The sequence below is a fragment of the Brienomyrus brachyistius genome, chromosome 5 (assembly GCF_023856365.1).
Source record: "Brienomyrus brachyistius isolate T26 chromosome 5, BBRACH_0.4, whole genome shotgun sequence".
Classification (NCBI taxonomy): Eukaryota; Metazoa; Chordata; class Actinopteri; order Osteoglossiformes; family Mormyridae; genus Brienomyrus; species Brienomyrus brachyistius.
Window position 1 is genome coordinate 37,171,802 of NC_064537.1, and position 13,665 is coordinate 37,185,466.

General features: G+C 44.1%; 1 protein-coding gene across 3 annotated transcripts; it reads left to right on the top strand.

Annotated features, from left to right (window-relative positions):
• Positions 1-48: 48 nt before the first annotated feature.
• LOC125741913 (nucleolar transcription factor 1-like) lies at positions 49-13,506 on the top strand. 3 transcript variants are annotated; one of them, XM_049013427.1, is made up of 22 exons: positions 49-544; positions 1,435-1,528; positions 3,495-3,552; positions 3,931-4,103; positions 4,878-4,961; positions 5,169-5,324; positions 5,715-5,779; positions 6,498-6,627; positions 6,782-6,892; positions 6,983-7,116; positions 7,207-7,348; positions 7,500-7,541; positions 7,639-7,746; positions 8,415-8,570; positions 9,092-9,238; positions 9,428-9,538; positions 9,747-9,835; positions 9,995-10,184; positions 10,327-10,374; positions 10,482-10,550; positions 10,637-10,759; positions 10,954-13,506. In XM_049013427.1, the coding sequence occupies exons 3-22, from the start codon at positions 3,516-3,518 to the stop codon at positions 11,056-11,058; spliced, it is 2,220 nt and encodes a 739-aa protein (XP_048869384.1). In that variant the 5' UTR covers positions 49-544; positions 1,435-1,528; positions 3,495-3,515; the 3' UTR covers positions 11,059-13,506. The 3 variants fall into 3 exon arrangements, with proteins under 3 accessions (XP_048869384.1, XP_048869385.1, XP_048869387.1); XM_049013428.1 differs by lacking the exon at positions 49-544 and adding an exon at positions 980-1,109; XM_049013430.1 differs by lacking the exons at positions 49-544; positions 1,435-1,528 and adding an exon at positions 2,636-2,776.
• Positions 13,507-13,665: the final 159 nt, after the last annotated feature.

Sequence of the window (13,665 nt, forward strand, 5' to 3'; positions counted from 1 at the left end):
GAAGCTGCCAAATAGACTATGCAAAGGAGAAATGCACAAGGCAGAAGATTATCAATGAAACTGCTTGCTGTGCGTTTCTCTTGCGGAAATAGTGCGCCTTACACTGGAGCATGATAATCACAGACAGCACGACATCAGATTTAAAACTTTAATACACTTATTTTAACTTTGCATTTTCCCCAATCTGATTACATTTTTATTAAATAGATACTAATCGCTGCGTATGAAGTCCGTAGTTACACAAAAACAGCAATGAAAAAGAAGTTATGCAGAAAAACAAGCGATCAACGAGAACCACAGCCGTAGCTGAGCAAGAGAAGAGCAAAGTTGTGGATGTCTCGGCTGTTGTAAGAGAAATGGCTGGTTTGCGAGTGCCGAGCGCTGACTGGAAGAGACAGAGAGGGAGAGAGCAAGTGAGATGGAGGCGGGGGAAGTTCCCATCTCTGCGGGGACTGGAGTGTCTCTGCCCTGGACCAGCAGCGCAGTGCTGGCTAACATTCAACCCAACCCTTCCACAACGAGCTCGACACACGCATTGAGACAGGTAAGGGATCCAGCCGCTTCAAACGCAACACGATTTATTAACATTTGGCGGTAAAACGGTCGAAAATCCACAAAATCGCCCCCTGTTGCTGTTGGTTAAATTTCACAAAAATCCCACATGCAAAAAAAATACAAAATAAGCTCATTATTTTAGCCAGTTATTTCTTGCTAGCTGTAGCGCGGAGCCGAAGGGAAGGGTGCGTTTCGAGGTCGCCATGCCGATTGACTGCCGCCGTGTCTCGGCTAGAAGGTGGATGACGAGCGGCCACCTTTAATGCACGAAGTCCGCCGTTTATTCAGCGCCCTGCTCGTTCAGGTGCGATTAAAAGCGATCCTACAAGCATGCATCTCCTTTGTGCAAAGGCAGAGCGGGGGTTTTACCTCCACCAGGGAGCTCCACGCGGTGGCTGCAGGGATAACCAGCCGCCTCTCTGGTTAGCCATCTGGGATCGTAGTTTAATTTCTCACCGTGCGGGCTTGAGTCTCGGCTGGAGGACCCCCCGAACCACGTTCCTCGGCATTCACATTGTGCACGGCTTGCCGCTGTATTCGGCAATCTCGGACGGGTTAGTAGCCAGCTTATATGGTGCTTGTTTTATTTTCGGTTCTTTTTAGTGGTTTTTCTCCACCCTGCCTTGCATGTGCAGCAAAGCGCTTAGGGTGTCCAGAGGCGCCGAGCATGGCGGCGCTACTTCTTGCTGCGTCGCCATTCTACCGCCCCAGCCTCACCGTCTCCGATGCTAAATTTTCTATTTGATCTGCGTTAAAAAATAACAGCAGCCACACCGAGGGGCATTTCTGAACACGGAAAGGGTTCATGTATTTAAATCTGTGGTTTTAGCGTATAGTGTCGTGGCCGGTAAATTTCACTTTTTTGTTCTGACTCGCCAGCCTTTGAAGACCATATTTCTGCCGCCATACCGCGACTGAGCCCCCTACCTTCCAGCCCTACTCGCCGGTTTCCATAGGACATCTTTAAAAATAAGTAAGTACGTGTTTTATACACAGTGTGCAGTCTGTTTAATAAGCTAATCGCGATCTTTCACTGGCGTCTAGAGTGTTTCGAGTCAACTATGTTTTTGGTTTATAATTTTTATCCCTGTTGAGATTCGTAGAGGTCAACAAGGCACCGGGCGCTACGTACGGATCGCCATCTCGTTTTAGCCCGGTTACATTATCAGCCCACTGGCTTTTTATGGCATATATGCATCATTCATATTTGTAATTTAATATTTAGCGGACGGAACTAAATATTTTCACTAAGGGTACAATTCAGCTTAATAAAACGAAATATTATACGCTAAATGAAAAATGGAATTTCGCTCGACACTTCCATTTCCAGTAAAAAATAAAATAATTAAGACAAACTATGCTAAATGTAGGCTATTTTGGGTAGATATGTTCATACATCAGTAATGTTCCGTTTAGCAGATCGGCTCTTGGTGGTTATGATCTTACACCAAGCAAAATAGATATAAAATGAAAATATTTTATTATTATTTTTAAATTCCAGTTGAACGTTTTGCTCAGTGCATGTACTGCCTGTAAAAGTATTTGTGGCACATAACGTGTAAAATAACGAATGCATTATTGGCGAAATTACGACGCCAAGCTTCCAGTCCATGCGAAGAGGAAGAGCGAGACTCGGGCGCTGTGGGGCTTTTTGTTACGGCCGCCATTTGTTTCACGGTCGGTGACGAGCACTGGAGAACGCCATTGCCTGCGGTTTCCGTAAAAAAATGTTTTTTAAGAAAGTAACATTTAACGTTGTATAACTTTTAAATGTAGTCGAATGAGACGAAATTCCTGAATTAGGGGGGATAAATCCGTGCGTGGTTCCCCCCGAAGCGCACGTCGGTGAGCAGCATTGCGTAAACTGGCTCCGCAGCTCTGTGGGTGTGCGCTGTGAGGCGAGTCGGGCATTTTGCAGCTGAGCCAGTGATCCCGGCACCATTTCCCCCGTCAGCAGCAGAAGCCGAAAGCAGATCCGCCGTGGTCAGCTGGTCCGCCTGCTGCTCGCATGTCATGCATTTTGCGTGCTCGCCTCCTCCACCCGCGCCAGTCCCTGTAAAAAAAAAAACCCCGACTCCGTCACGGATGAGGTCGCGGAAAAGAGCCTCGGAGAAAAAGCATATGGCACGAAATGCGCGTATGGGGGGAGGAAAACAAAAGAAAGAAAAAGCGACGACGCGGCCGATGAAGCTGGTTTATCCGAAGCGATTTTGCCCCTGCGGTGCGGCGCCGTGCTCTGAGTGTTATGAGCTCCTTAGTCGTCACAAATCTATAAACATGTCTTCTGTAGTGCAATACGCTCCAATGGGCGGTGTAATGAAGAGCATTTAAACATCATCCTGGGTTGGATATTTTAACCCGAGGAATTTTATAGGCTAAAATGACCTATAGGATCGTATTTAAAAAAAAAAACCGAAAAAATCATTTCCAACACTGATTCGATCGTGTATCTTTGTTTAGTTGAAAAATAAAGACGAACTCCTGCGGCTTCCCCTTCGTCTCTCGCCGCCTTTTTGTTGCATAGTCCGGTTCTCGCGTCGTCTTTTTTTTTGTCTCATTCCTGTTTTTCAAATTTCCTGTTAATCTCTTGCAGCTCGTGTAAATATCATTGAAAGGCATATGTCGGATTTTGACCTTTCGTGCATGAAATAAAAATGTGGTGAAATAAATGCTTTTGAATCAGTACGGGTACCTAAACCCTTCATACTTAAGAGATATTTGCTGGGTTATTGTCTATTAGTGGGGACCATGTAAGATGTCAAAAATAAAGCCTAGTAAAGAATCTGTTTTGTATTCTGTAGGAGATTTAAATATTGAACATAAGATTAAAACAGTCAATGATTTTAGTTTGAGATCATTCTTAATTGTGCTTAACCGTAATACTGCCATTTCTTTACATTCAGTGTCATTTTTTATTTTTATTTTGTTTTTACTTCTAGAGACAACCAAGGCTGTAGAGAATGAATGGAGAAATGGAAACATCCGCTAAAGATCAAGGTGACGGATTTATACAGGGTTGCTGCTGCATTCCCTTCTCTGCATAATCCCATTTCTGTGTATTAAAAGCAAATCAGAATTGTAGTTGTAGCCTGTGTCTTTAAAACACGAGGTGAGAAATCCAGCGTGTGTATGATTCAACTGATGTGCTCTTTTACCTTTATACTGTTATTAGTTGCCTTGCATATTATTCTTCAAAGGCAGGTGATTTTTAAATTTTGAGCATCTCAGTGATGCAATATGAAACTGAAGACTAGATGTTAGGGAATTTGGTAAGTTTTGGGGGGGCTTTGTGTTAGTCATCAGAACCAGATGGTATGTATTGCTCATCTGATGTTTATATGTCGTATTTTAATATTACATTTTAATCTGATGTAGGCTGGGGCAAGGATGATTTGCTGAAGTTGCTGGATGGCATGAAGGGAAATCTCCCACAGAATGACATCAGTAAATACAAAACTGCAGAGTCACACCTGGATTGGGAGAAAGTGGCCTTCAATCACTATTCTGCAGAGATGTGCAAGCAGAAATGGCTGGAGGTGTCCCGTGAGGTGAGCCAGTTCCGCAGCTACGGCAGTGTTATGGTGTAATGCTGCGTTCCATTTACCTCGGAGGTCGGAGCTGGGAATGACGTCACACCCGAATTAACCGGGTTCCCGTTCAACAAGTCAGAAAGCCATTTCACAATACCAGGGACCTGTTTCAAAAAGCTGGATATCTTAGCTGGATTTAAGGTACCCCAGTCAATGGCCTTTATCTTCATTCACTTGTGTTTAGCACAGAATACCTTAAATCTGACAAGCTATGCAGCTAAGCAAGAAATCCTCCTTTATGAAACAGACCCCAGTTCTAGCTAGGTTCATTGTTAGCCATTGATAGTAGTATCAGTTGGTGACAATGCACTACGCAGTATTTTGCACATACAAACACCATAGCAACATGTCCACAGATCCCAGTCAGACAGTACTGTATGTACAAGCGATTTAATGAAGCACATAAGGCGTAAGTGTAATAAACAGTATATAATTAGAGCTTTCACTCCTGCTGATGAAAGCTGTAGCCATCTTGAATTCTGGGGTCGAGGTTGCAGAGGTTCACCCGACTTTTTGAGTTGGAATTCTGACTCCGGGGGCGTTCCAGTTCAAATTTCTGACTAGGGACTCAGAAATGTGCACCTTACGAGTTCAATTAGAATGCAGCATTATGCCTGTAACTGATGTGATTGACATGGGGGTTTACCTAAGGCTGCACCATCTTTATCAATGTGTTGGTACCGTTTGTCTTTTGGTCGTTGTAGCTTTTTCTTTCCTTTTCCATGATTTCAGGTACGCAAGTTTCGTACATTATCTGAGCTGATTGTAGATGCCCAGGACTATATCAAGAACCCATACAAGGGAAAGAATCTGAAGGTATGCTTTTGCATCAAAACAATGCCGTGGGTTGGGTACGAACATTTTCATGAGAACAAACATGACCTTAATTGCAAAAATCCAAAAAAGATTGCAGAATGACAGTAGAGCTATTAAATGTATTTGTTAGATTAACCTGCTGCATTAACAATGTAGATATGATTCTCTCTAAGCAAACTGCGTGATTTAATATTTTGTTCTAAACAGAAGCATCCAGATTTCCCAAAGAAGCCTCTCACGCCGTACTTCCGGTTCTTCATGGAGAAAAGGGCGAAGTATGCCAAGCTGCACCCGGAAATGAGCAATCTGGATCTCACCAAGATCCTTTCAAAGAAGTACAGGGAGCTCCCCGACCGCAAGAAGGTACACACAACGGAGATGCTTATTTATCAATGCCTCCATGCCTGTCATGGACAAAATAGTTCATTGATAAATGTAAACTAAACATAATAATGAGTTGGCTTGGTTCACTGCATAACAAAGTGTACACTGTCTCTTTAAACGGGCAAAGAGATCTTTGGCCTGCTAAAATCAGATGGTGCATGGTCTCTCTCTCACCTCTGCTCTGTGGCATTGTATGAGCTGGTCCTCTGCTGCCATCTAGAGGCCAAAAGGAATAAGCAGACCTGGGATGGGTGGTTGGATCATTTCTTGATTTGGATGAGGGAGTGTGAACCTGCTGTGCAGCATTTTTGCTGTGACATAGCTGGTGGTGATGAATTTTTAACTTGTATTTTGTTTCTTTTTATACAGGCAAAGTACATGGAAGACTTCCAGAAAGAAAAGGAGTTATTTGAACAGAACATGGGAAAATTCAGGTTTATTTCATTTTTGACAGTATTTTCTGCCATTAATCCTGTTAATTCTCCAATTAGACATATCCTTGTTGATATTTTATACTATCTACTGCTATTATTATTATCAATTGCAATAATATGTTAGATTATTATGATAGCTGTATGCTGTTTTCGTTTGAGTTTTTCTGTTGAAAGAGAAGTAAGTATTAAAAAAAAACAGAATTACTGCCTCCAAAGTAAGTGCAGTATCGAGGGGAGATGTGTACTTTGAGGTAATTACAGTTTTCTTAGGCATATGTCAAAGTAGTGTGAGTGTTCTACCCATTTAGTGCCAAATACTTAGACTGCTTTTCATGGGATTGCAAAGAGCATCTATTCATCTAGATTGTAGAGTCTTTTGTCAAGTGCAAAATAATCCAAAAGAAGATAAATTGTTAGATGTCGTGAATGGATGGCAAAGCAGATATTTTTACTTTTCTGATGGTTGGTATTGCGTATAAAAACAATCAATAACCATGCTGGACAGCTGCACACCAGTGGAACAATTTGTTGTCACTTGAGTAAATGTTCAGGATGAACTGCGGATGAAAACGTAGTTGGGTTTATTTTGTTTGTATGTTGTTCAGTTCAAATCCTTAAGCACCCCTACCAAGGGCTTTTAGATTAGTGCGTTACAGTGAAGGCTGGTGGCCGACAGGTTCCACTTGTCAGTCTGAGTGACACTGAGCTGCCTGTGCAGGGAGGACCACCCAGACCTGATGGAGAACATGAAGAACATGAAGCGCTCAGACGTTCCGGAGAAGCCCAAGACTCCACAGCAGCTCTGGTACAACCATGAGAAGAAAGCCTTCCTCAAGGCACACGCAGACGTAAGTGACACTGGGGGTCTTCGTCTCTCCTGGGAGTAGCTCTGCGCGGTACAGTAGTGCCTGCTTTGGTACCTTAGGGCAGGATCCTTATCTTCCCAGATCTCTTCATACTAAATTGTTACATATGAAGAATTTTTACTTTGTTCCTCTACAGGCTACAACAAAAGAGATCAAAGAAAGCTTGGGGAAACAGTGGACACAGCTGTCGGACAAGAAGAGACTGAAATGGATCAACAAGTCTCTGGAGCATCAGAAACAGTATGAGGTGAGCACCAGGCCAACCTGCAAGAGCTTCCCGCTGTGTGGCTGCAGGTAATGCGAGAGTATGAGTCTTCCTGTTATCCCTGTGTTGCAGGAATCAATGCGTGAGTTCATCCAACAGCACCCAGAACTGAATATGTCCCAGGAGAGCCTCAATAAGTCCACACTGACCAAAGCAGAAAGGCAGTTGAAGGACAAGTTTGACGGCAGGCCCACAAAGCCTCCCCCGTGAGTGATGCCACGCAGGTTTTTCTGCTGTATGACCGCCTTGCATCTAAGGCACTTGCTGACTTGCCATTTTTCCCCCTCTGCTGCCAGAAATGGGTATTCCATGTTCTGTGCGGAGCTGATGTCCACCATGAAGGATGTCCCAAGCACGGCACGCATGGTCATTTGCAGCCAGCAGTGGAAGCTCCTCAAACAGAATGAGAAGGACAGTTACCAGAAACGCTGTGAACAGGTCTGCATCCGAGACGGATAGATGTGCAGCAAAGATGCATGTACCGAGGGCATGTCCCAGCCAAAACTGCAATTCGGAGTGTCCTCAGAATGATTGAATGACCATATGTGGGCGATGGTGTTTTAACTATGGGTTATGGCTTTTTTTCCAGAAAAAGAAAGAGTATGAAATTGAAATGAACCGCTTTCTTTGTGTAAGTTCATTGACCTTTTTCCTGCTTTTCCATAAACTACTTCTTATGGGTTTAAGGCACAGTCTGAATACCTGGAGCGTTTTATTTATCCTACCAGAGTATACCTGAAGAGGAGCAACAGCGTGTTCTGGGCGAGGATAAGATGCTCGGGTTCAACAAGAAAGGAGGAAGCAGCCCCTCTTCTAAGAAAACCTCCAAAACAAAGGTGAAGAGTTGGGGGGGGGGGGTATTGCCGACTGCCTGCACTGCAGTTGTGCAACTTCAAACTTAACTTACCAGAAATGTGTCAGAGTGACTCATCAACATAATGTAGAACAGCTGAAATAACCACGTGAAGTACAGGATAATCCAGACTAACCAGCAAGCTAAAATGGCCCTTTTTTCCATATTTGTCTATCAGAAGTAGCTTGATTTTTTTGAGTGTGTGTACAAAATGTGTGTGTGTGTGTGTGAGCGTACAAATTCTGGGTGTTTGGCCTAGTATAGAAATTGATTTCAAAGTCACGTGAACTATAAATGCAACACAAACAGCGCAATCTGGGTTACAACATGCCGGATTAACATTTGATGCATAAACGTGTGACCGTGTATAGCATGCGGTGCAGTCAGTATGTATATAGTGATAGAGGCAGAGAGAAGCTGAAAATCATTGTGCTGCAGAAAATAACAGGAAGTCTGTAGGAATCAGCAGAGTTGGGTGCATGAAGAAAGCTGAAATGCAGATTTTTTTCCTCAGGAACTGTAGCAGAATGGAGTAATATTGAAACTATCTGTCAGTAGTGCTGAAAGGCAAGGGATACTTCCATTTTACTTTTATCGGTGCCCTGGCTGTATTAGGAATCGCTCTCCTCCTTCTCCCCCCCCCCCCCATAGGGTGGCCTGAACAAGCCTAAGCGGCCCATCTCCGCCATGTTCATCTTCTCAGAGGAGAAGCGGCCGAAGCTGCAGCAGGAGCGGCCCGAACTGTCAGACAGTGAGCTGACTCGCATGCTGGCTCGCATGTGGAATGAGCTGTCCAGCAAGAAGAAGGTGACAGCCGAAGCCGTCCTCACGCAGCACCCACCAACGGGCCAGGCATCCTCCCGCAGAGTGGATAGTTCAGGTCCAGAAAGTACAAATCCAGATTGAGATTTTGTTTCGGCAAACTGTCAAGAGTCACAGAGTACTCAACTGATTGGCTGAAACGAAGTCATGGTCTGGATCTTTACTTTTTGGACCTGAACTATTCACCTCTGTCTTCCCATTAGGGATAACACTGTAAACATTGAAATATGGTTGAACATTCTGGAAGTTGCATAGATTGAACATGGGTACAATGAAAGCTCAGACATTTGTGTAAAGTACCACTATTTGTGTAGCTTAGTACTGCTATAAAAAGGTAGACTAAAGCCTTTATGGGTAGTGTTGGCCATGAAAAAATGACTGTGGCCATATCTGTATACATATAATTTAAACACAAACACAGGGATGACTGAAGGAAATGTGTGTCTGGAGGTTAAACTCCAGGTGAGAACATGAGCATCCTCGAGAATGGTCTCCCTGCCTTACAGGAAAAGTACAAACGCCTGGAAGCAGCTCTGAAGGCCGAGTCAGAGAAGAAGGAGCAGGAGGAGCGTAGCCGGCTGCCCGAGTCACCCAAGACGGCCCAGGACATCTGGCAGCTGAGCGTGATTGGGGACTACCTAGCCAGGTTCAAGGTACGTGCATGGCCGGCATTAACGGGAGTGAGCAGTGGAGGATCCTCTAATGTCCTTCAGTAAAACTCCAGCAGCTAAAGTTTGCTTGTTGGCAACACTGTGACTTTAAGATTTTTATTTTTTTCACGCTGGTTAAAATTGTGGTGTCTTTGCCTTGTTTATTTGAACAATCCACCCATCTTCCTACAGAATGACCGGGCAAAGGCCCAGAAAGCCATGGAGATGACCTGGAACACCATGGAGAAAAAGGAGAAGATTGTATGGATTAAGAAGGCAGCAGAAGACCAAAAAAGATACGAGGTACGTGGGCTTCTTTTCTGCTGGTGCACATTGGGGATTCGATATGGTGACTCTTGGTGTGTATGAACCTCTCTCCTGGTGCACGTTGGGGATTCGATATGGTGACTCTTGGTGTGTGTGAACCTCTCCTGGTGCACGTTGAGGATTTGATATGGTGACTCTTGGTGTGTATGAACCTCTCTTCATGCTCATTGCTCATTTCCTTCAGAGGGAGCTCAGCGAGATGCGCTCTCCAGCTGCAGTTGTCACCTCAGGGAAGAAAATGAAGTTTGACGGTGAACCGAAGAGGCCACCATCGTGAGTATCCTAGCGCTTACGTGTGGGTGTCTCTCCTGGATTATTAATGCGATTGGAAGCAATCTGGGCAACCGAGCAGGCCAACCGGTTCACTCAGCCCCTGTGCTCTTCGGTGGCGGCAGAGAGTCACACCGCCTGTCGTCCTGTGGTCTTCCTCAGAAACGGCTACCAGAAGTTCTCTCAAGAGCTGCTGTCTGGCGGAGAGCTGAACCACTTGCCCATGAAGGCCCGCATGGGGGAAATCGGGGGGCGATGGCAGAGGTTACCGCAGAAAGATAAGGACCGCTACAAGAAGATGGCGGAGGAGAAGCAGAAACAGTACAAGGTGCAGCTGGAGCACTGGCTCAAGGTACGGCTGTGGTGACTCTGCCCCAGCGAAATGGCTGCCACTTCCTGTTTACTCCTGTTTCCTTTTCAGCTTTTAACTGTTTTCAAGTAAACTGTGGGCTCGAGGTCATTCATATGAAATGCGTTTTTCTCCTGTGCCACAGACCTTGTCATCACACGAGAGAGCCATGTATATAGAATATCATTCAAATGTAAGTAAACCATACAACCATGGGAAATACCAAAAAATCTCATGGTATCTGATGGTTTTCTTTAATTTCCAAAGCTAACCACAGAATTGCTTTATTCACCCTACCAGAAGCGCAAAAACACAGGAAAACCAGGAGGAACAAACGCTAAGTTAAAGGCTGGAGGCTCCAGAAAATCAGTAAGTTCCTCTGCATGCACTAGATTATGGGGTCAGTCTTTCTTTACTAGCTTATTTTGTTCATGTTTTATTTTTTCACTGCTCAGGACTCAGAAGATGACGACGACGATGACGACGATGATGATGACGACGATGACGAAAAGGCATCATCTGATGAGTCATCCAGCGAGGAGGATAGTGAGGAAGAGGATGATGACGATGAAGAAGAGGTAAGAGCCTGGAGTCATTTTTAAAATGTGGCACTTTGGACAGGACACTGTAGGTCTGGGTCTTTTACGTATCTAAGAGCGGCTCTCGGATCGTGTTAGAAAGTGTAAATGGGAGCGATCGCGCTGGAGATCAGTGAAACACAACTAGACTTAGAGCCATTTTCAGCATATGCTTCTGGTGCATTTCGCTGCAGAACGAGGAGGAAGATGACGATGAGGCTGAAGATAAAGAAAATAAATCTGGGAGCAGCAGCAGCGGTTCGAGCTCGGAGGATTCCTCGGATTCTGATTCAGACTGAGACCCACCTGCCCCAGTCCCCTCCCCCACCCCCTGAAGGACTGTAGGCAGCCAAGTATCTGGGGGTAAAATCCGCCCCTCTGGATCTTCCTGGCCAACAAAAGGAGTCCGTCAGCCCCCTTCTGTCATTTCATGCTTTTCTGTTTTTGAAAGCCTGTCACCCTCAATTTTTTTTTATATATATCTCTGAGATCTGGGGAGATATTGGCAAGAAAAACACACAGACGACTGGAACCCTTAACCCCCAGCCCCCACCCCCAGCTCCCACCCGTGCTTTTCCTGCCATATGGACGATTTGGCTTCAGCGTTTATGAAGCTGGCGTCATTCACCGGATTCTCTTCAACATGCAGACTTTAACAGTGGTCTACAAGGGGAAGGCTCTCCATTTGGCTCATCACTTCTATTGTTTTTTGATGAAAGAATGAAACTATTCCAATATATTTTATGCGAAATGCCCCTCTGGAACTGTGCGGTGTAATATACTGAAAGCGGTTTGAGGGGAATGGAAAGAGAACGTATTGCTTCAAACTGCTTCTCGGTCTTGGAGAAAATTCTCAGACCTGTTCTGCTTGTTTCCGTTTCGGCTCCTAAAGTCAAGGATCGTGTAATTCTGGGAGGGTATTCGCGGCCAGGTCACTGAACTCTGAATTTGTTGTTTCCTTCTTTTTATCGGTGTCTTTTTCACAATGTTACTTTAGGAAGAATGAAGCCATTTTGAATGCACTGTGTTGGTAGGCTGAACGCCAGTGAAATGGTGCCTTTTTGTCTCTGGGTCTTGTTTCGAGTAACTGTTAGCAGGAGTCTTTCTCTGCTTATATCTCTGTGACGTCCGTTTTTGCAGGATGAGGGAGAGTGAACTGACATGTAAAATAAGGATTCTACAGGAAGGTGTCCGACCTTGTAAAATTACTTGAGTGGTGCGTTATTTGATGTTGGTGTTTACGTTCAAGCTTTACAGTTTAATGGTAGGTTTGACAGTTTTCAATTTACTTCAGTGGTCTCCACAGACAGTGCTTCAAATTCTTGACGACTTACTCATTCAGTCAGCTGAGGAATATGACGACATTAAAAATTCCCTTCTCTGCCAAAATGTAAACCAAATGATAAATTTGGCGTGCATTTTCAGGTTTCAAATTCTAGTTAATTGTGCATGTAGATGGTTCTGGTACAACTGGAGTTGTTTCAATTCTTAACCACTATTTTACAGCTGTTTCTTAATGTATGTATACCCAAGATATTTATTGTTTTAACACTTTGTTTGATTTGTTTTTAGATCCCAAAATTTGTCCTGAAAAGGAGTGCACTTAAAACATATATATCCTTTCCATTTCCCAGATTTTTTTTTTTTATTATAAATCTTGTACCTGAGCCATGTGTAATGAGGAATTTAAAAGTTAGTCTGTTCTTTAGAAAACACATGCACTTGCGCAGGGCCAGCTGATCCTATAGGCAGCCGCTTAAGGTACTGGCTTCTGAGGGGGTGCTGACTTGGCTCGGACGTGGGGCAACGGCGGTGATGCTCGCCTAGGGAGCTGCGTGGATCGGGACTGGCACTGCACACGGGAAGGTTGTAACCTAGATATTCAGTGGCCTGAATCCAGACTTCACCATCCCTCACCATTGAGACTCTCCTGCATCCATTACACTGTAAAAGCATTGGCAGCAGTGGACAGCCTCTTCACAGTAGTTCTGGCCGCTTGTTTCTTGGTGGAAGTGCTGCGGCAGAAGAGTAGGCCCGTCTCCTCAGCAGTATGTCAGGGATACCAAGATTTCCTTTGTAACCCTGGGCAGCTATGTGTAAAGCAAGGTCCCTTTCACTTTTTAATCTGTGCTTTCTTACTTGGGACTAAGAGTTTTATTTTTGTTTAGTTAAAAAAGAGGAGAACTAAAATCAAATGAGGGTTGTTCCATTTCGATGCTCTGAAGAACAAAGGTCATGACAAAGGGGATTTTGTAGCAGTTGCAGGTTTTGTGGTATTTATAATTTTCGATGGGGGGGGGGGTTTGCGACGCAGTAATTTGGGAAAGGGGGCTGGGGGGATGAGCTGCTCTGTTTTTTGTGTTTGATTTATTGTTGTATGGTATTTGTATATAATGCTTTTTGTAACAAGTGGACATTGTTTTCTTTGTACCTTTATTTAGCTGTAGATTCACACTGGCATTAATAGCCAGATTGGTGGGGAGTCTTTGGCAGGGGCGAAATTCTGTACAGTTTGGCACATCACCAGCCCTGGGAGGGAATGAATGTTTTTATTTTGTGCTCTCTTTCCGTTTTGTTTATATTCCCTTCTCACAATTTTTTGTAGAAATGATTTTAAAAGGTAAAAAAAGCTTTGCAGATTTGTATGGCTGAATAAATATGAAACATTTCTGATGTTTTCTATAGCTAAAAGTGTTCTGTATTTCCTGCCATTTACTATTTGGGCAAGTAAACTTGTTTTTACCAAAGCCTTCAGCCTCTGTCATTCTTCCCTTTAAGCATGTCCTAGGGTCCATGACTTTATAAATTAATTTGAATTATGTGACCTCGTTTCTGCTCCAACAATGTGCACTGCACATAGAATAAACCATTTGTTTTGTTTGTATAAGAAGGCATAGTCCCATTAA

Excerpts from the sequence above, each read along its gene's own strand:
- LOC125741913 (XM_049013427.1), top strand. The coding sequence starts at position 3,516 with ATGAATGGAGAAATGGAAACATCCGCTAAAGATCAAG. Across the intron at positions 6,628-6,781 it reads TCCTCAAGGCACACGCAGAC|GCTACAACAAAAGAGATCAA; the intron begins GTAAGTGACACT and ends GTTCCTCTACAG. Across the intron at positions 9,836-9,994 it reads GAACCGAAGAGGCCACCATC|AAACGGCTACCAGAAGTTCT; the intron begins GTGAGTATCCTA and ends GGTCTTCCTCAG.